Source organism: Phoca vitulina, unplaced genomic scaffold (genome assembly GCF_004348235.1).
Source record: "Phoca vitulina isolate PV1807 unplaced genomic scaffold, GSC_HSeal_1.0 scaffold38, whole genome shotgun sequence".
In the NCBI taxonomy this organism is placed as follows: Eukaryota; Metazoa; Chordata; class Mammalia; order Carnivora; family Phocidae; genus Phoca; species Phoca vitulina.
Window position 1 is genome coordinate 5,636,695 of NW_022589741.1, and position 22,552 is coordinate 5,659,246.

The 22,552-nt window shown below is 38.4% G+C and overlaps 2 protein-coding genes across 5 annotated transcripts in view; one reads left to right on the plus strand and one right to left on the minus strand.

Moving 5' to 3' along the window:
- ATM (ATM serine/threonine kinase) overlaps positions 1-2,864 on the plus strand; it is a 124,475-nt gene extending 121,611 nt beyond the window's left edge. For all 4 annotated transcript variants that reach the window (XM_032427692.1, XM_032427694.1, XM_032427693.1 and 1 more), the window contains 2 exons: positions 1,581-1,717; positions 1,828-2,864. In XM_032427692.1, coding sequence (XP_032283583.1) covers positions 1,581-1,717; positions 1,828-2,011 — 321 coding nt within the window. In that variant the 3' untranslated portion in view covers positions 2,012-2,864. The remainder of the gene's footprint in view (positions 1-1,580; positions 1,718-1,827) is intronic.
- A 16,046-nt stretch (positions 2,865-18,910) lies between these two features.
- Positions 18,911-22,552, minus strand: part of CUNH11orf65 (chromosome unknown C11orf65 homolog) — a 66,741-nt gene continuing 63,099 nt past the window's right edge. The window contains exons 8-9 of the mRNA XM_032427699.1: positions 21,398-21,453; positions 18,911-19,062 (exon numbers count right to left, since the gene is read on the minus strand). Coding sequence (XP_032283590.1) covers positions 18,911-19,062; positions 21,398-21,453 — 208 coding nt within the window. The remainder of the gene's footprint in view (positions 19,063-21,397; positions 21,454-22,552) is intronic.

A 22,552-nucleotide genomic window follows, 5' to 3' on the forward strand; every position in this document is an offset into this window, starting at 1 on the left:
ATGAGGCCAGTATCGCCCTGACACCAAAACCAGATAAACACAATATAAAAAGAGAGAACTACAGGCCAGTATCTCTGAAGAACATAGATGCATAAACCTTCAACAGAATACTAGCACACCGAATCCAACACTACATTAAAAAAGTCATTCACCATGTGGCCAAGTGGGATTTCTTCCTGGTATGCAAGAGTGGTTCGGTATTTGCAAATCAAACAACATGATACATTATTACATTGATAAGAGAAAGGATAAAAACCATATTATAATTTCAGTAGATGCAGAAAAAGCATCTGACAAAGTACAATTTCCATTCATGATAAAATCCCTCAACAAAGTAGGTTTAGAGGGAACAAACTGAACATAATAAAGGCCTTATATGAAAAAACCCACAGCAAACATCCTCCTCGGTAGGGAGAAACAGAGCCTTCCCTCTAAGGTCAGGAACAAGACAAGGATGTCCACTCTCACCACTTTTATTCAACATAGTACTGGAAATCCTAGCCACAGCAGTCAGACAACAAAAAGAAATAAAAGGCATCCAACTTGGTAAGGAAGAAGTAAATTTTCACTGTTTGCAGACGACATGATACCAAAAATAGAAAACCCAAAAGATTCCACCAAAAAGCTAGTAGACCTGATAAATGGATTCAGTAAAGTCGCAGGACACAAAATCAAAGTGTAGAAATCCGTTGTGGATTAACAGAATATTCCACCGTGACAGAGTTGTAACACTTTCTGCTGCTGCCCTTTTTTGTGTTTTCTCAGTACTTCTGTAGGCTGGGACTGTAAACTGCCTTTAAGCATTCCATGTTTCATTCCAGGACGTGTCCGGCATCCGCAGTACCAAAATCTGCTCCGGGCAACCCCCAGGGTCACTAAAAACTGTGGGGGCACTGACTTCGAATCTATGCGGTTTGTCCATAAGTTCCAGGGCTCCCGTGTGACTTCACATTGGCCACTGACGCGGCTTTAGAGAGATCCGGACCAGGCTCAGCCACAGAAAGGACCTTGGGTTTAGAGGAGCTTTCAGTAAAGCAGACCCTTTGTTTTCTCTAGTGGAATTTAGGACTAATTGAGAGAAAAAAAGCCTTAGGAACAGAAGTCAGAGTGTTAGCTCTATTACTGATAAAATGCTTGGATAAGATGGTGGAGGCGTGAGGCCCACACAGGCTTGCGGGTGCTTCCCGCTCCCCCTGCCGATCCCACCTGAGGGAGGGATGGGGCGAGAGCGGGTGCCTTTGCTCAGGACCCTAGTGGTGAAGCGGAGAGAGAGAAGGGAGGGAGGGACTAGTCCTTAGCTCTTTGAAATAGATTAGTTTCACCGAGTCAGAAACAGGTCAGGGGATGTCACCACCCCACCCAGGGAGAAGAACGGACTCAGAAGGGGCTAGGAAGCCGGAGCACTGTGCGGACACGGTCTCCTCCACAAGGAGACGGGAAGCGCCTCCAGAGGTCGTCCCCGTCCCCCCAGTCACCTACCATTTGACTGGCCTCTGTTATTTTTTATCACACTGGTTCGTCTGTCTCTAAGTACGTCATCGGAAGGCACATTGTTCTTCTAACACGTACGTTCTGCCTAGGTTCTCCTCTACGACCCCCTGTTCGACTGGACCATGAATCCTCTGAAGGCTCTGTATTTACAGCAGAGGCCGGAGGACGACACTGAGCTGCACTCCACTCCCGGGGGAGAGGACCCGGAATGCAGACGCAACCTCAGGTGAGCCGCCTGTTACGAACAAGGGCCCTACTGTCCAACTGCTCAGCTTGTCCTGTTCCCGAGGCCCTTGAACTGTCCCCCCGCACTACAACCTGTGTGTTTGTCCTCAGTGACACAGACCAGAGTTTCAACAAAGTAGCGGAACGAGTCTTGATGAGACTACAAGAGAAGCTGAAAGGAGTGGAGGAAGGAACGGTGCTCAGCGTGGGGGGGCAGGTGAATCTGCTCATCCAGCAAGCCATGGACCCCAAAAATCTCAGCCGACTTTTCCCAGGATGGAAAGCTTGGGTGTGATCCAGCATATGAATTTCCCTTCAGCTCAACCTTTAGAAATTATACTGTGGCCTTCATTTTTAACCCATCCAGCAGACTTTGAATAGGTATTAATATTTAACTAAGTGAACTATTTACTGTTTTTAAAAAAGTGTTTAATACTTGAGTCAGTCACCTAAAGAGGCCTGGACAGTCTCAAGGAAAATCTCCTCTATCACATGTTAGAAATAAGTGTCATTCATGCTGTACTTATAGGCTAGACATTTGTTTTTTCTTTTCAAGTACATGTATTGTTCTCAGTAAAACCCCTGACAGATGCTTTAGCTGAAAGTGGAAGCAGCTGGAGGGCAGAGAGCATCACTGACAGTGTTTGCTTGAGTATGAATTAGAAGAAAGAAACTGCTGGATTGAGGTAGCTTTTAATTAAAACTTGTTTCCCAGATATTAGATATGAATGATAAGTTATTTGATACTAATTTATAAAAGGAAGAAAAAAACTTTAAAATTGTGACCATCTATATATCGTGGTAAAGCCACATTAAAAATAAGCAATATTGAAAGCAAGTTAGTACTTAAGAAATATGTCTGGATTTTCAGTAGGAAGATCACCCAGTGTTACTGAATAATGAAGTTACTTTATGGAGAACAAATTTCTAAGACACAGTTAGGATGGTTTCTATTTTTAAAAATGTATATTGGGCCTTCTCATTCTATTCTGTATCTTTTAAACCCTTCTGTACTTTATCTCTCTCTGATGACTTTATATCTCTTCTAGTTTATGAATTCTCTTGTCAGCTATATATAATCTCCTTTTTAGACTGTTTACCATGTTTCTTTTTTCAAAATTTATTTTTCATTTCGGGGCGCCTGGGTGGCTCAGTCAGCTAAGTGTCTGCCTTTGGCTCAGGTCGTGATCTCAGGGTCCTGGGATTGAGTCCTGCATCGGGCTCCCTGCTGAGCAGGGAGCCTGCTTCTCCCTCTACCTCTACCCCTGCTTGTGGTTTCTCTCTTAAGAAATAAAATCTTTTTAAAAAATTATTTTTCTCTCTAGTAGCTCTACATTACATCAAATTCCTATTGTTTGTATCTGTTGAATCTTGTATTTGGTGGAATGTTTATCCATGTATTTTGTAATGTTGGAGGGTGAGCTTCAGCAAGGCTTTCTCTGTGGGAATTGTGAGTGACCTGGGTTAAGAATAATTCATTCCAGATAAGGTTTCTGGAGAACTCTTCTTAAAACTATTATTTTACATTTCAAATTACAAACTTACTTTGGTATATCTGCCTAAATGAAGACTTAGTATGTACAGGAAGTTTTATTACTGTAGTGAATCAAGGGATTGTAATAAGAAAGCCTTAAAATCTTCGTGGATGGAATAAGAAATTAGCCAGATGACGGTGCAGGTATATGCATTTGTCCTGCTAGTTGACGTATGCAGTTATATAACATCATTAATCTCCTCGTCAGCCTGGAGGTATGCCCTAAGTTTCCTGTCCTGTTTCAAATATTCTTAATAATGGTTTTGAAGTTTGCCAAATTTGCAGATAACAAATCTAGGAGGAATAGCTAATTCACAGGTGATGGAATTAAAGATTTTGACAGGAACACGGTCTAGAAATAAATAGGTTTTTAAAATATTAATTATACAATTTGTTGTATGCTGAGTGCCTGATGTACATTCTCTGCAGCATATTGTGGGAGATTAGTGATGTTATTCCAGTTTACAGCTGGAGGAAGTGAAGTTTAGAGAAATAAGTAACTTGTCCAAGACCAGAATATAGTAAATTGAAGGTACAAGTGTAAGATGGACAAAGAATCTAGGCTTCACTAGTCAGTTGAGTGCAAACCAAGTAAAGCATCTACTAGAAAGGCTAATAAATCGTAGGCAGAACAGTGTTGTCTGGATTAAGGGAGATCATCGCCCTCACACCACTCTCTGTGCTGGTCATACCACCTCAAGGTGTCTCCTTCCTAGTATACATTTAAAATATATGCACTTAGAAATGCTAAAGATTTAAATATGGTATAAAGGAAATCAAAGCAAAGAGGAAAAACTCTGGATTTCTTATTTGCTGTAGGCAATTCTTTAAAAAAGTAGAAAGTATACTGACTTGAAATATAGAAATATGTGTCATTTCAAGTATTTTGTTTGCACTTTAATGAAATTATATATTTTCTGTAGATTTATTTTAGTACCATTGAATGCATTTCTTTACTACACTGTTCCCTGTTTTTGAATAAACAATTGTAAAAGAAAATATATGCTAAGACTCATTTATTTTATTCAGATGCGTGAGTGTTCTGTGTGCCTGGCCCAGGCTAGTTCCGAGGGAGACAGCGGTGAATGAGGCAGGAACAGTCGACCCCTAGAGCCTGTGGTCTGGGGCAGACCCAGACCCACCACTTCCAGTCCAGTGTCCACTGGGAAGCCTGCTACACAGAACCAGCCTGGTGGGCTGTATCTCAGTCTAAACAGTCAGTTTGCTTGTCTCTCTTAATTACCCCATCACAAAAAGGCAAATAAATGGTCCTTGTTTGGGCCCAGAGAGTGATCTAGTTGACATTTCTAAAGTCTAAAAGATAGATCCTGGAATATGACAAATACAAAGGTCCTACTATACTAAATGTGAAGTTAGCATTCCATAATAGTTATCATTTTTTAAATAAATAAATTCAGTCCTTCAGATTTTGGGGCTCTTGTTTCTGAAAAAATGAATTTTGCATAAATACCACAGAGTCAGATCTTTACAAAGTTTGAATCTAAATGAGGAGGGTGAAAATCTTACATACTTATATACTGAAAATTATTCCCTAAAAAAATTCTGTAACGTGCCCATAAAGTACAGCATGCATAATGTTTCTAATGTCCAGCAATATGTAAAAATGTGTACTTTGTACACTTAGGCACAGTCTATGATTCTAAAGCAGTGCTTCTCAACCAGGGGTGATTTTGCTTCCTGACTCCCCACCCTCACAGGAGACATTTCATAATGTCTAAAGACATTTTTTGTTGTCACTGGCATGGTGAGAGTATGAAACACTGACACACAGTATTGAAGGTCAGTATTTCCAAATTGGGACAGAAACATGTAGGAGAGAAATGGTCATTATTTTACTTGGCTCTTGCCATGTTGTAAGTGTGTGTTCACTGCTGGTCTACAAATAACGTGTGGGTCACTATTTTTTAACTGTGGTAAAATACGCATAACTTGACCATCCTTACTATTTTTAAGTGTACAATTCAGTAGTGCTAAGTGTACGTGCAGCTTGTCTCCAGCGCTCTTCACCCTGCACGACTGAAATTGTATAACCATTCCACAACTCCCCATTCTCCCCTCCAGGTGGCTCTTGGCAACCACCATTCTATTTTCTGTCCCTAGCTACCTCCTATAAGTAAAATCATATAATATTCATGTTTTTGTGACTGGCTTATTTCATGAACACAATGACCTTAAGGTTCATTCATGTATGTCAGAATATATACCACCATTTTGTGTATCCATTTATCCATCAATGGACACTTGGGTTGCTTCCCCCTTTTGGCTGTAATGAATAATGCTATGAATATGGCTGTACAAACATCTCTTAATATGCCGAAAGTATATAAGTGTATTACCAGACTGCTGGATCGTCTGGTAATTATATTTCTTATTTTTTGAGGAACACCATACTATTTTCCATAGCAGCTACACCATTTTATGTTCTTACCACCAGTGCACAAGAATTCCAAATTATCCACATCCTCAGTGCCTGTTATTTTCTGGGCTGTTTTGTTTTTATAGTAGCCACCCTAATGGGGTATGGCTGAGTCATTCTTGAAAGTAATAAAATACTGTGTACTTTATATAAATCCTATGAGTGCTATTGCAAGAACTAACAAGTTCAATGCAGGAATACAGGCACAAACCCTAACTCCCACCCCTGACCCCTAGCCCTAACCCCAGCAGAAGTCAGGGCTTCTTTATCTAGAGAGGACTCAGCTACAAATTACCAGGCACATACCCTAACACCTAACTCTAATCCCTAAATTTAACCCTAACCCTAACCCTCTGGAGAAGTCTCAACTGCAAAATACCAGGCACACACTCTAACCCTAACCCTAGAGCTGAAGAAAGTGGCTTCCTGAACACACAATAAGAAAAGCTGAGAAGCAGCCTAGTTATCCTGGAGAAGACCCCAGATATTTTAAGTATTGGTAGTATTTCTGAAAATGGTTGGGAAAGTAGAGTTAAAAACAGAAGGACCAATTGAATATGTATTTTAAGAGTATTTAGATCCCCAAATCCCCTCCTTGCCTTAGCTCAGTGGATGGCTACTATGTCTATTCTCACCCCAGCACAAGTCTGGGGTTTTATTCTCTGGAGAGGTCTCTGAACTGCAGGACGCCAGGTACACACCCTAATCCCTCACCCCTAACCCTAACCCTAACCCTCAGGAGAGGTCTCTAAACTGCAAAATACCAGGCACATACCCTAACGCTAACCATATAGCTGAGAAAGAAAAGTTTTAGAAGCAAAATATGTCCTCCCAACTGATAATTTTGAAACCAGATTCTGAGTAGTGTTGTTAGCTTTGCTAGTAAATTTTAATGTTAGTTTATTTGAAAACTACCTCAAAGTGTTCCCTGATGGTATATACAGTGTTTGAATATTCACTGTAGACTTACGTCTTTGTAAATATTGCTAAACTTAGTATTTTCAAAAAGATTTATTTATTTTAGACAGAGTGAGCAAGCATGAGCAGAGGGAGGGGCAGATGGAGAAGGAGACAGAATCTTAAGCAGACTCCCCGCTGAGTGTGGAGCCTGATGTGGGGCTCAGTCTCTCAACCCTGAGATCATGAACTGAGCTGAAATCAAGAGTCGGGTGTTTAACTAACTGGGCCACCCAGCCGCCCCTAAACTTAGTATTTTCTAAACAACTTTTTTTTTCGGTATGCATGATAATGAGAGTTGGAAATATTTTAAGAGAAAAATGGGTAATCAGTCAACTGGTTACAAATTTGTTTAAAGCCATTGTAGTGTAAACCCAACATGGAAAGTGGATTTCATAGGCCTCCCAAACATATTCATGGCATGAGGAGAATTAAACACAAAACAATCCTGTTGAATCAATGCCTTCTACTCAAAGAACACCAGTGCTACTCAAATATTTCCTGATATTTTAGTAAGAGCCCATTTTATGAGGCCTGCATTAATCTTATATCAAAAATTATGAGTTACAAGAAAACTGAAGACCAGTACCATGATGCAATGTAAATCAATTTCATCAATATAAAAAAAAAGTACATTGTGACCAAATGACATTATTGAGAAATACCAGGGTGGTTTAATATGTGAAAATCAATGTGAATAAACTAACAAAAACTATATGATCATGTCAATAGATGCAGAGAAGGCAAATGACAAAATTCAACACTTATGATAAAAATTCATCAAACTAGGAATAAAAGGAACATTTTCAACTTGATGAAGGACATCCATGAAAAACTCACAGCTCACATCATACTTAATGGTGAAAGACTAAATGTTTTCCCCCTAAGATGAGGAACAAGGCAAGGATGTCACTCTTACCAGTTCTGTTCAACAATGTACTGGAGTTTGTACCCATCAATAGAGCAAAGAGAAAGAAAGAAAAGACAGTTTGGTAGGAAGTACAGTTATCTTCCATTTGCAGATGACATGATCATCTACATCGAAAAATTCTCAAGATTCTATATGTTAGGTCTAGAACTAGATCACATGATAAAGGTCAATATACAAAACATCAACAATATTTTTGTGTACCAGTGTCAGAGTGTCCAGACTAGGCCAAAGATGGGATCACTTATTCTACATCCCACATCAGCAAACCAAAACAGCTCAGTTTCTATGCTCAGCTCTCCCAGAAAAGGAATGCCCAGACCAAACAATTAGCACTTGCCTGCTCAGCATAAGTTACTTAACCAGACTCCCAGTCTTCCCTTTTCTCCATATATGAAAAGTAATATACTCTTTTAACCAGTTAAATGCCCAATATAACTTCCTTGTTCCTGTTCACCTTGGTCTATGAAACTTCTTCCTTTGTAAAAAGCTCTTTTCTATTTTCTAGACTGGATGCTTCCCAATTCATCAGTCACTAAATGAAGGCCAATTATATCAGGAAATAAAATATCTGTAAAATTTTCCTTTATTACCAGCAATGCCTAATTTGAAATTAAAAAACAATAATTAAAATTTAAAAATATCAAAAACATGAAATAGCTGGGCATAATTTTAATAAAATATGTGAAGTGCCTGTATGCTGAAATTTACAAAACATTAATGAGAAAGCAAAGGCCTAAATATATACAGAGAGATGTACTATGTTCATGGATTGGGAGATTCAATATTGTTAATAAGATAGCAATTCTCCCCAAATTGATACATGCAATGAATCAATGCAATCCAATCAAAATACAAGCTTTTTTTTTTTTTTTTTTTTTTTTCCCCTTTTGGAACTTCAAATCTATGTAGAAATGCAAAGGAACTAGAATAAGCCAAAACAATTCTGAAAAGGATAAAACAAGGTTGAAAGACTTAAAGCCATAGAAACAAATACAAGGTGGTAATGCCATAAAAATTAGACACAGATTAATGGAGCAGGATAAGGAATCCAGGAACAGACCCTCATATGAGACTAACTGATTTTCAGCAAAGGCTCCAAGGTAATCGTATTTGGAAAAAAAATTAAAAAGTGCATATCCATATGCAAACCCTCTCTCGCCCCCCCCCAACAAATCTCAAATCTTCTCTCCCACTATATACAATAACTAACTTGAACTAGATATACCTGAATGTGAGAGGTACAATTATAAAATTTGTATAAGAACTCCTTTGTCACCTTGGTTTAAGAAAAGATTTCATAGAGAAGACACTAAAGCATTGGCCATAAAAAAAAAAAAAAAAAAATGGTAATCTGGACTTTATTAAAATGAAAACTTTTTTTCTCCTTAAAAGACATTGAGAAAATGAAAACACCAGCCACACCTGCCAAACCAGTATCAGATAAAGGATTTGTTTTTAGAACATATTTTTTAAAACCTTTTAACACAATAAGGAAATAAACTAACTTGAAATTGGCAAAAGATTTTAAAATATACCTCACCAAAAAAGACATCCAAATGGGAAATAAGCACATTAAAGAACCTCATATCCTAAGTCATTTAGGAAATGCAAACTAAAATCACAATGAGATGCCATTCAGTATACATCCATTAGAATACTTAAATTAAACATCTGACAACACCAAGTGACAAAATATAAGTGGAACAACTCAAACTTGTTCATTGCTTGTGGAAATACAAATTGGTACAGCCACTTTAAAAAACAGATTCTTGAGTTCAACAGGAGGAAAGGTGGCAGAGTAGGAGGATCTGGACTCACTTCATCCCATAGACACACCAAGGTAACAACTACACGTATCGCAACTAATTCTGGAAAATGACCTGAGGACTGGCAGAACAGGTTTACCACAGCTAATCCTGGACAGAAGGCCACACCGAAAAAGGGAGGAGTGGTGGAGACAAGGTTGGGAACCGCCCTCCAACTCCACACCCCCACCCCATGCAACTAACCAAAAACAGGAGGGACATCACAAGCAAGGAGAAGTGAGAGGATGAGACCCCACACTGGGCACCCCTGGCAATGGGAACCTGCAATGAGAAAGGTGAGTCCCTAGGCTTGAAAACCAGTGGGGCTTAACTCTGATAAGTTTAAAAATCAGTGGATCTTAACTTCAGAAGCTTTAAATACCAGCAGGCTCCACTGTGGGACAGTGTGAAGGCAATAGGAAACAGTCCTTACCCTTAAAGAGCCAGCATTCTAAATAACTGCCCAAGACACAGCACAGAAGAAGCAGTTTGAAAACTGCCTGGGGCATACATGAAGGAGAACATGTGCTGAAGGGGCAGGGTTCTGTAAATGTCTCCAGGAACAAAAGTGCTTGCGGGTGTCATTTCTCTCTCCTCCCCCAGCCTAGACAGCCAGAAGCTTGCAGGAGCCAATGCTAACACTCTCCATCTACCTGGCTTACAAAGTATGCCCTGCTTCTGTGCTCCCCCCTACAGATCCACCCCACCCTACCTGTCTACCCAAAGCAGCTTTGGCTCCACCACATCCTGTAGGCAGCCCTGGCCAGGAGCAGCACCACTCCAAAGTGACTCCTGCCCTGGAAAGTAAAGGAGATAACCACACATACCAGTGTGTTCCCAGTTACTGCAGCCAGGCTCCTTAGCTGGCTGTTCAGGGAGCAAGCCCTGACCTCCAGTGCACCTACAGCTGTGGCAGAGGGGCTAACTGCAGACATCTGGGCTGACTGCTGGCTCCACACAGCAGTGAGCCTGTGGTGGTCATAGATGGGCCTCCCAACAGCACTGGGAGCAAATGCTGCCAGTGTACCCACAGCAGGCAAAGTGGGTCATTGCAGCAGGCTGGGCTAGAGGCAATGGTGCTTCAGCCATAATGGGAAGGTGCATGCAGCCCACACAGGGGACACCCCTGAAGCACCTAATTCTGGTGACTATAGGGGATTGTACTATAGGGCCCACAAGACCTCTTCTACACAAGGACACTACTTCCAAGACCAGGGGACTTCCTGACATAGAAACAAAAACAAAGAGTCAGACAAAATGAGGAGAGAGAGGAATATGTCCCAAATGAAAAAACAAGACACAGTCACAGTAAAGCAGCTAAATGAAAGAGAGATAAGCAATATACCTGATAAAGAATTCAAAGTACTGGTCATACAGATATTCGCTGACTTGACAAAAGAGTGAATGAACTCAGAACTTCAACCAAGAGACAGTAAATATAAAAAAGAACCAGTCAGAGCTGAAGAATTCTTTAACTGAAATGAAAGATACACTAGAGGGAATCAATAGTAGTTTAGAGGATGTAGAAGAACAGATCAGCAATCTGGAAGACAAGGTAAAGGAAAGAAACCAAGCTGAAGAGCAAAAGAAAAAAGAATAATAAAAAACAAGAATAGGTTAGGGGAATTCTGGACATCATCAGGCATAACATTCACATTATAGGGACCCCAGAAGGAGAAATGAGAGAAGGCGGCAAAAAGTTATTTGAAGAAATAATAGCTGAAAACTTTCCTAATCTGGGGAAGGAAACAGACATCCAGGTCCAGGAGGCACAGACAGCCCCTAAAATAATGAACCCAGGGAGGTCCACACCAAGACACATAATAATTAAAATGGCAAAAAGTAATGATAAAGAGAGAATCTTAAAAGCAGCAAGAAAAAAAGAGAACAGTTGTATACAAGAGAAACCCAAAAAGGCTTACTGCTGACTATTCAGCCGAAACTATGCAGGCCAGAAGAAAGTGACATGATATATTTGAAGTGCTGAAAGGAAAAAAACCTACAACCAGGAATACCCTATCCAGCAAGGTTATCATTCAGAACTGAAGGAGAGATGAAGAGTTTCCCCCCAAGAAAACCAAAAGTAAAAATAAGTTCATCACACTAAACCACCGTTATAAGAAATGTTAATGGGAATTCTATAAGTGAAAAGCAAAGAAAATTATGAAAGGAAAAATGAAATGAAAAGGAAAAATGTTCCAGGTAAAAAGCAAATATACAGTAATGATAGTAGATTAATTACTCATAATGTCAGTAGTAGGGAGGCTGAAACACAAAAATAGTAAAATCATTTATAGCTACAAAAATTAGTTAAGGGATACAGAAAATAAAAACATGTAAACTATGACATCATAGACATAAAACATGGAGGGAGGAATAAAAATTTAGTGCTTTAACAGCGGGTTCGAATTTAAGTGACCATCAAGTTAATATAGACTGCTATGCAGTAAGATGTTATACAATGCCAATGGTAACCACAAGTCAAAAAACTGTAATAGATACACAAAAAATAAAGTTATCAAAGCATACACCAAAGAACCATCAAACCACAAGGGGAGAGGGCAAAAGAACAAGAAACAGAGAACTATAAAAATAACCATAAAATAATCAACAAAATGGCACTAAGTATATATTTATCAATAATTTCTTTAAATGTAGGGGCGCCTGGGTGGCTCAGTTGGTTAAGCGTCTGCCTTCAGCTCAGGTCATGATCCCAGGGTCCTGGGATCAAGCCTTGCATTGGGCTCCCTGCCCAGCAGGGAGTCTGCTTCTCCCTCTGCCCCTCCCCCTGCTTGCACTCCCTCTCCCTCTCAATAAATAAAATCTTGAAAAAAATAATTACTTTAAATGTAAATGGGCTAAATGCTCCAATCAAAAGACAGAGAGTGACAGAATGGATAAAAAACAAGGCGGCCCCCACCCCCGCCCCAAAATAAGACCTATCTATATGCTGCCTATAAGACATCACTTCAAACCTAAAGACACATACAGACTGAAAGTAAAGGCATGGAAAAAGATATTACATGCAAATAGAAGTGGAACAAAAACTGGGGTAGCAATACTTTACACCAGAGAAGATAAATTTTAAAACAAAGACTATAACAAGAGACAAAGAAGGGCATTACATAACAATGAAGGGATCAATCCAACATGATTATGTAACAACTGTAAATATCTATGTACCCAACACAGAAGCACCTAAATAGATGAAGCAAATAATAATAGACAAAAAGAGAGAAACAGACAGTAATACTAGGGATACTTAAACACCCCACTAAATCAAGGAATAGATCATCCAGACAGAAAATCAACAAACAGTGGCTTTAAGTAACACATTAGGCTGGATGGACCTAACAGATATGTACAGAACATTCCATCCAAACACAGCATGATACACATTCTTTTGAAGTGCACTTGGAACATTCTCTAAGATAGATCACATGTTAGGCCACAAAACAAGTCTCAATAAATTTAAGAATATGAAATCATATCAAGCATCTTTTCTGACCACAATAGAATGAAACTAGCAATCAATTACAAGAAAAAAATTGGGAAAAACACAAAGACATGGAGGCTAAACGACATGCTATTAAACAACCAATAGGTTAACAAAGAAATCAGGAGGAAATAAAAAAATATATGGACACAAATTAAAATGAAAACGCAATGGTCCAAAACCTTTGAGACAGAGCAAAAACAGTTCTAAGAGGGAAGTTTATAATGATACAGGCATAACTCAAGAAACAAGAAAAATATCAAACAACATAACCTTACACCTAAAGGAACTAAAAAAAAAAGAAGAACAAACTAAGCCCAAAGCTAGTAGAAGGAAAACAAAAATAAGTAAATCTTTAAAAAATAAATAAAAGAACAATAGAAAGGATCAATGAAACTAAGAGCTGGCTCTGTGAAAAGATAAAATTAACAAACCTCGGTGAGAACTCAAATAAAATGAGAAAGGAAGGAGGAGAAATAATAATTGACACCACATCAAGAGAATATCATGGAAAATTATATGCCAACAAACTGGACAACCTAGAAGAAATGATTAAATTCTTAGAAACACACAACCTTTTATTCAAATCAGGAAGAAATAGAAAATCTGAACAAATCAATTACCAGTAATGAAACTGAATCAGTAATCAACAAACTCCCAACCAACAAGAGTCTTGGATCAAGATGACTTCATAGGTGAATTCTACCAAACATTTAAAGAAGAGTTAGTACCTATTCTTCTCAAACTACTCCAAAAAAAGGAAGAGAGAGGAAAACTTCCAAATTCATTCTAGGAGGCCAGCATTACCCTGATACCAAAACCAGACAAAGACACTACAAAAAAGAGAACTATAGGCCAGTATCTCTGATGAACATGGATGCAAAAATCCTCAACAGAATATTAGCAAACTGAATCCAACAATACATTAAAAGATTCATTCACCACATTATTCTAGGGATACAAGAGTAGCTCAACATTCACAAATCAATCAGTGCGATACATAACTTCAATAAGAAAAGGAAGGACAGACACCACATTATCCTCTCAAAAGATGCAGGTAAAGCATTTGGCAAAATACAACCTCTTTCATGATAAAAACTCTCAATGACGTAGGTATAGTGGGAACATATCTTATAAAGTTCATATATGAAAACCCCACAGCTAACATCATACTCAATGGTGAAAAACTGAGAGCTTTTCTTCTAGGATCAGGAATAAGACAAGAATGTCCACTCTCACCACTTGCATTCAACATGGTACTGGAAAGTCCTCACTGCAGTAACCAGACAAGAAAAAGAAATAAAAGGCATCAAGGGGCACCTGGGTGGCTCAGACGGTTAAGCGTCTGCCTTTGGCTCAGGTCATGATCCCAGGGTCCTGGGATCGATCCCTGCATTGGGCTTCCTGCTCAGCGGGGAGTCTGCTTCTTCCTCTCCCTCTGCCTCTCCCCCTGCTTGTGCTCTCTCTCTCCCTACAAAATAAATAAAATCTTTAAAACAAAAAAAGGCATCAAAACTGTAAGGAAGAAGTAAAACTGTCACTATTTGCAGATGACATGATACTATATAGAGAGAGAACCTGAAAGACTCCACCAAAAAACTATAACTCATAAATGAATTCAGTAAACTTACAGGATACAAAATTAACATACATAAATTTGTTGTGTTTCTATGTACTAATAACGAAGAACCAGAAAGAGAAATTAAGAAGTCAATCTCATTCACAATTACACTAAATATAATAAAATACCTAGGAATAAACTTTTTTTTTTTTTAAAGATTTTATTTATTTATTTGACAGAGAGAGACACAGCGAGAGCGGGAACACAAGCAGGGGGAGTGGGAGAGGGAGAAGCAGGCTTCCTGCAGAGCAGGGAGCCCGATGCGGGGCTCGATCATGACCTGAGCTGAAGGCAGACGCTTAACGACTGAGCCACCCAGGTGCCCCAAAATACCTAGGAATAAACTTAACCAAGGAGGTGAAAACTGAAAACTGTAAGGCACTGAGGAAAGAAACTGACAACACCACAAACAAATAGAAAGATATGCCATGCTCACAGACTGTAAGAATTAATATTGTTAAAATGTCCATACTACTCAGAGCAATCTACAGATTTAATGCAATCCCTATCAAAATACCAATAGCATTTTACAAAAAACTAGGACATATAATCCTAAAATTTGTATGGAACCACAAAAGACCCTGAATAGCCAAAGTAATCCTGAGAAAGAACTAAGCTGGATGTATTACAATCCCAGACTCCAAAATATACTACAAAGCTGTAGTAACCAGAACAGTATGGTAATAGCACAAAAATAAACACACAGATAGACAGCCCAGAAATAAACCCATGGTTATATGGTCAATTAATTTATGACAAAACAACTAAGAATAAACAACAGGGAAAAGACAGTCTCTTCAATAAGTGGTGTTGGAGAAACTGGACATCTACATGCAAAAGAATGAAATGACTGTGTTTCTACACCATACACAAAAATAAGCTCAAAATGGATTACAGACCTTTATGTGAGACATGAAACTGTAATATTCCTAGAAGAAAACATAGGTAGTAATCTCTTAGACATGAGCATTAGCAATGTATTTATGGATATGTCTTATCAGGCAAAGGAAACAAAAGCAAGAATAAACTACTGGGACTACAGCAAAATAAAAAGCACACCAAAGGAAACTATCAACAAAACAAAAAGGCAAATCTACTGAATGGAAGAATATAGCAAATGATATGATATAGGATTAATATCCAAAATATATGAAGAACTTATACAACTCAACACCAAAAAAACCCAAATAATCTGATTTTAAAATGGACACAAGACCTGAAAGACATTTTTCCAAAGCAGACATACAGATGGCTAACAAACATGTAAAAAGATGTTCAACATCACTAATCATCAGTGAAATGTAAATCAGAACCACAATGAGATACCACCTTACACCCGTCAGAATGGCTAGGATCAAAAAGGTAAGAAGTAATGTGTTGACAAGGATGTGGAGAAAAGGGAACCCTCATGCATTCTTAGTGGGAGTTTCAACTGGTACAGACACTTTGGAAAACATTATGGAGGTTCCTCAAAAAATTAAAAATAGAATTATCATATGATCCAGTAATTCCACTACTATTTACTCAAAGAAAACAAAAACATTAATTTGAAAAGATATATGCACCCCTATTTTTTTTTTAAGATTTTAGTTATTTATTTGAGGGAGAGTGCATGCAAATGAGAGAGCACAAGCAGGGGGAGCAGCAGAAGCAGAGGGAGAAGCAGACTCAATGTGGGGCTCGATCTCAGGACCCTGAGATAATGACCTGAGCTGAAGGCAGCCACTTAACCGATTGAGCCACCCAGGTGCCTACACCTCTATGTTTATTGCAGCATTATTTATAATAACAAAATGTGATAAACACACACACACACACAACACACACACACTAATATTACCTGGACATAAAAAAGAACGAAATCTTGCCTTCTGTCACAACATGGATGGACGTTGAGAGTATTATGCTAAGTGAAATAAATCAAAGACAAACACTATATAATTTCACTTATATGTGGAATCTCAAAACCGTAAAACAAACAAAAAATAAAACAGTTTAAATACAGAGAACAAACTGGTGGTTGCCAGAGGAGAGGTGAATGGGGGGTTGGTCAAAATAGATGAAGGGGATTAAGGGGCAAAAACTTCCAGTTATAAAATAAATAAGTCAAGGGTATGAAAACTACAGCATAGGAAATATAGTTAATAATGTCATAAAATAATGTTGTATGGTGACTATAGTTACCATGGTGAGCAATGGGCATAGAATTGTCAAATCAGTATCTTGTGTTCCTGAAACCAATATAACATTGTATGTCAATTATACTTCAATAATATATAATTTTAAAATATATTTATATTTTATATTTTATTTTATATAAATATAAAAAAAGAAAAAAACAGGTTCTTATAAAATATAGTTTGCCTTTGCTATTCCCCTCTCAGGTGTTTCCCAAGAGAAATGAAAACATATGTACCCACAAAGACTCATACATGAATATGTACATAGCAGCTTCATTCATAATGATCCCAAACTGGAAACAACCAAATGTCCATCAGTTGGTGAATGGATAAATAGTGGGATAGCCATACAATGGAATATTAGTCATTAAAAAAGGAATGTACTGATATAAGTGACAAGAAGGATGAATCTCAAAAGCATTATGCTAAATGAAAGAAGCTAAACCAAAAAAGACTACATATCCTTTTTTAAAAATCTTTTTTATTTTTCAGTTTTAGAGTCATATTCTATCCCTTCATAGTAGTTAACCTTATTTTTGGTATACATATAAGTTGTTCTCTCTTGAAAATTTTGGGATACAGTTTCTTCTAACAGACCAAAATATACCCTAAATCTCTAGTGTATGGCTTTGTTCTAGTCTCCTGCCTGATCACATTCTCTCCCTTTTTTTTTTTTTAAATCCTCTTCTTTCTTTTTCCAACCAACTTCTTATATTATCAATTCCTTTTATAAAGTCTTTTATAATTTTCATCTTTACAGTCATATTCCATCCCTTCATCGTATTTACCTTTATTTTTGTACATATGTTAAGTTTTTCTTTCTTTAAAATTTTGGGAGGCACTCTCTTCTAACAGACCAAAATACGCCCAAAATCTAGGGTGTGGCACTGACCTATGCACCAGCCTGATCATATTTGATCATATTCTGTTTTTTTCTTTTTTATCTTTATCTTTTTTTTTTTTTCTTTTTTCTTTCTTTCCCTTTCTTTTCCCCCGGTTTCAGGTCTCTTCTGATTTGTTTAGTGTATATTTTTCTGGGGTCATTGTTACCCTGTTAGCATTTTGTTCTCTCATTCATCTGTTCTCCTCTGGACAAAATGACAAGACAGAAAAAATCACCTCAAAAAAAAAGAACAAGAGGTACTACCGACCGCCAGGGACCTAATCAATACGGACATTAGTAAGATGTCGCAACTAGAGTTCAGAATGATGATTTTAAAGATACTAGCTGGGCTTGAAAAAAGCATGGAAGATATTGGAGAAACCCTTTCTGGAGAAAGGATAGCATCATTCCATTTATATAACATTTTAGCAAAGGCAGAACTGTAGTGATTGAAAGGAGATCAGTGGTTTCCAGGGGCTTAGTTGAGGTGACTGGGTTGACTGCAAAAATGCACAATTTGGGGGTGATAGAAATACTCTGTCTTGAATGTTATATTTACATGAATGTACACATTTGTCTAAACTCAAACTGAACACTCAAAATGGGAAATTATATCTCAATAAATCTGATTTTTTTCTTAAATATACAGTAGATCCTCTGAACACTGTTTTTTGTTTTTTTTTTTAAATACTTGAGGGTACAAGCCTCTAGTCAATTGGGATTATAGACCGATTTTTAAAGATACAATGTGGTAAGTGGGATGATGAGTAGTAGCAAAGGATGTTTCTGGGAACATAGAGTAATTCAGAAATGGGAGACCTGACAGGTACCTCCACTCCTCTACTCCTCCCCTGTGGAAGCTGAAAGACAGATTTTTGCTTTTCTAGCTTCTTTAGCTAAGAGTGCCCCTGTGACCCAGTTTCATTTCAAGGATGCCTAAGGTGATGAGGGCTGGGCTTCTGGTAGAGCTTTGGCTTTCCTGATAAAAGGAGAACTTGTCACACTGCCCTTTCCCCTTTTTTAAATGGAAAAAGAGATCTGCCTGACATGAATGCACAAATGAAGAATGCTTCAAGTAAAGAAGAAAATTAATCTGAAGATTTTTTGCACCTAAATGTATTTATTTAAGTGGGATTATTAGAATACAAGGAGTAATTTCTACATTTTCCATGACCATTGGATTCAGTCTGATGTCCTATTTCTCTTTAGGCTTCCTTACTTAATTGAGCTACACAGATTCTGTGCCAACAATATGCAAGTTGTTCCGGTCAGAATAAACTATCTCTTGACTATAACCAACAGAATCAGGGCTTGATGGGCTATAGCTCAGAAAAGCAGAGTACTTCATTTTTATATTCCATAAGTGGAATCAGGTGTTAGTCTAGTAGAATTTGGTGTTTTATAAATATTTCCATCTAAATTATCTTCTGGTGTTCCCATTTTCTCTTCTGATATATCTGCATAGTCATATCTTTTTATCCATGGTTGCTCAAGTGTATAACCTAGAGAGAAATGACAAATGTTTAGAAGGATGTCAGATATGATAAGGTGTAGACTCATTCAATATGCCTCTACCTACCAGGCGAGGTCTCTTCCACATTCCTTCTTACCACTCTTAGAGAAGATACCTTTATATCCTACTTAGCCATAAATGTCTCAAATTTCCCAGCTCATCTACTTTTCACACCATCATTGTCTATCTCTACAACAGGCTCTGTGGGACCTGGGTCTGAGGTTTGATCTACTACTAAGTAGCTGTATAATTTGGGGCAGGTTACCTAACCTCTCTATGTCCTCATCTGTAAAATGGGGATAATAATGGCACATGCTTAGCTCTAAGTTTCTACGAGAATTAATTGTGAGGGTGCATGTAAAGAACCTAACGTTTAGTCAGTTTGGCATTTAGCTGGTGCTCCATAATGAAGTATTAGCCAACAGTTCTTTATGCATAAATGAAGAGAAGCCTTTTCTTTCCCTAGAGCTAAAAGTTCCATATCTTCTCTGGATTTGATTTCCTTGTGCTTCTTGGAGAAAGGGCACACAGTCTCTCCTCTTCTCCCATGCCAACAGCCTCGGGGTGGTCACCTTCCACTGACTGCACTGACAGGGCAAATCTCCCCGACTTAAAATAATTTTCACTTGATCTCATGCACCTTCCAATTGCCATGCTATAACTTTCCTTCTTTTTACAGTAATCTCTTTTAACTCAGTATTTATATTCTCTGCTTCAATTTTTGTACTTGTCATTCCTTTATATTCTTTTATCTGCCACTGAGAACCTATTATGTGCTACAAGTTGGGGATTCCTATCAAACAGACAAATCCCTGCTGTCAAGTGAAGGCAGTTACCTAAAACTGTTCTCTAGAAGGCCATCAGCTCCATTAAACCCCTCAAGTGGAGACCACAGAGCATTTCTAAGGAACAGGCCGGAGGCTGGTGATGCAGGGTTGTGGGGGAGGGGGAGAGTGGGACACGATAAGGGTGGAAGGGGAGCCAGAACCAGAAGGCCATGGCAGAGTTACAACTGTACTCCAAGCGCGGTGCGAAACTATGAGAAACAGCAGAGGTACTCATCGTTAGGAGTGTGGTTTCTAAGGCTAGCCGGCCTCCCTTCAAATCCTAGCCATCACAGGAACTGACTGTGTGACCTCGAGCAAGTGACTTGGTATCTGTTTGCTTATCTGTAAAATGAACCTTGTCCCATTGAGCTGTTCTGAAAATTAAATGAGTTAATTTTATAAAGCACTTTAGGAAACCACTTCCACATAGTAATTGCTAAAGAAGAGTTTGTTAAATAAATGTTTTAAATGTACTGATTTAAATCTGTAAAAGACCACTATCTATTGTGTGGGCTGCCCTGGATGACTGTCACTTTGGAGGCTGTTGGAGAAGCCTGCAGCGGGTTGATGGACACGTGGACTGTGGGGATGGCCGTGAACTGGGAATAAGTGGACAGGTTAAGACGAATGACAGCTAACATTTACAGAGTACATATTATGTGCTAGGCACTATTCTAAGCTCTTCACATGTATTATCTCTTATAACCTCACAACAACTGATGAGCTAGGAACTACTGCTATTCTCATTTTACAGATGAGGAAACTAAGCCAGTAATTTCCCCAGTATCACACAGCCAGTAAACGGCAGAACCAAAAATCAGAACGAGGCAGTCTGAATCGACATTCCACAACTGTAACCTCCTGCCTCTCAATGATGATCACAGGACAGAACCCATACACTCAGATTATACAATACCCATAATTAGGCTTGAGCTATGTTAGAATTACTGATATTTCTAGGACATGAGAATATGCTTCCTCAATAGGCTATCACTTTCAGCTTCTCAGTACTGTGGACCACTGGCAGGACAAGTGGCAGACAACCTAAAAAATATTTCTAACGTTAAAAAAAAATTTTTTTTAAAGTAGGCTCCATGCCCAATGTGGGGCTTGAACTCAAGACCCCGAGATCAAGAGTCACACGCTCTAACAACTGAGCCAGCCAGGCGCCCCTATTTCTAACATTTTGAGGCATTTATTTTGCCATGTGAAGTTTGCTCATTAAAAAGAATTACCGAAACCATGAGAGAAGCAACGTTCCAAAAGGAGGGTTCATTTTTTAAGCCATTTTATCCAACCTAAATAAAACAGAAAATTTTCTTCTATTCCCAAATAACAAGCTTACATGTAAAGGTAAAAATGACTTAGCAGATTCGTCCATGTCTATATACTGTGCAGGGTGCTGAAATGTTAGGTGCTTAGAAATGTGTACGTGTGTGCAATGTGTCATTCTGTTCACAAGAATTCCCCATAAAAGTAATGCTAAAAATCACCTACTTTTGAAGTTATCTGAAGAGTTGCTTGTAGCAATTTCCTTCCAGTTGGCAATATACCTAAGCACATTATATGGGCATTCATTAAATTAAATCAATGTATTAGTAATAAATTGATCCATTAGTACATGTTAGACTACTTCTAAAATTCCACTTTCTCTATGAAATCTTGGATTGATGGTGCCAAATGCACAGGTCCAAATGTTTAATTCTCATGACTTGTCCATCTCCAGCTAGCTCCCATGTACTTAAGGCAAGCCCTAGAACAAGGAGTTGAAGGAGAAATAAAAATGGTACATCTACCATCTACCATAATCGTGCCCTCTGATTTCCCTCCAGCACACCTCTTCTCATTCTATGCTGTTCCACTCCTGCAACTTCATGTCCTCAGTTGAGTGCACACTAAGATCTCAGTTAACTTCTAAATTAAAAGTACCAACAGAAAATTCTCTGGAAGGGAAAAAGTCAGGGGAAAACAACAACAAAAAACTTCCTCCTTCATTCTGGGTTGTCAGACTTAGGGTCTCTGTCATGTCAATGGAAATTTAAAGTGTGTGCTTTATGATATTATTAGAGTAACGGTGCTATCTTTGCCATGTCTGGTAAATATAAGAAATTACATTAAAGTCAAGCACAATTTTCGGGCTGCCACCTCTATTCCCTAAACAGAGACTGAATTAGGGAGACAAAGGCAGCCCAAGAAGAGGTAGAATAGGGAAGGGGAAGGCACGATGAGCTACAAAGATGAGTAGAGCTTTAAGGAGCAGGTTTCCTGTGACTTATCCTATTTCATCCCTTTTCCCAAGCCTCCTTGAAATCAGGTAAGGAGTTGGTTGCATCCCAAAAAAATCAAGTAAGGAGGTGGTCCCAAAAGGTGCTGACAAGGGACCTGGCAGAGAAAAAAATGAGAATTCTGAATCATGTAATTCAGAAAAACGCTATGATTTTGCAAGTATTTATTTATTCCTTTTGAATTGTTTTTACCTTTGTTGACTGTGTGTTTCTGGTTTGTTTGGGTTTTTGTTGTTGTTATAGGAAGGTATATATTATCCAACAGTATTTAATTATAACAAAGTATTGTGGTTAAGTTGGCTCCTTCCTGTCACAACTACCTATTGTTGCTCCAAGAACTTTATTCTACAGCCTTAAGTAGGATGCG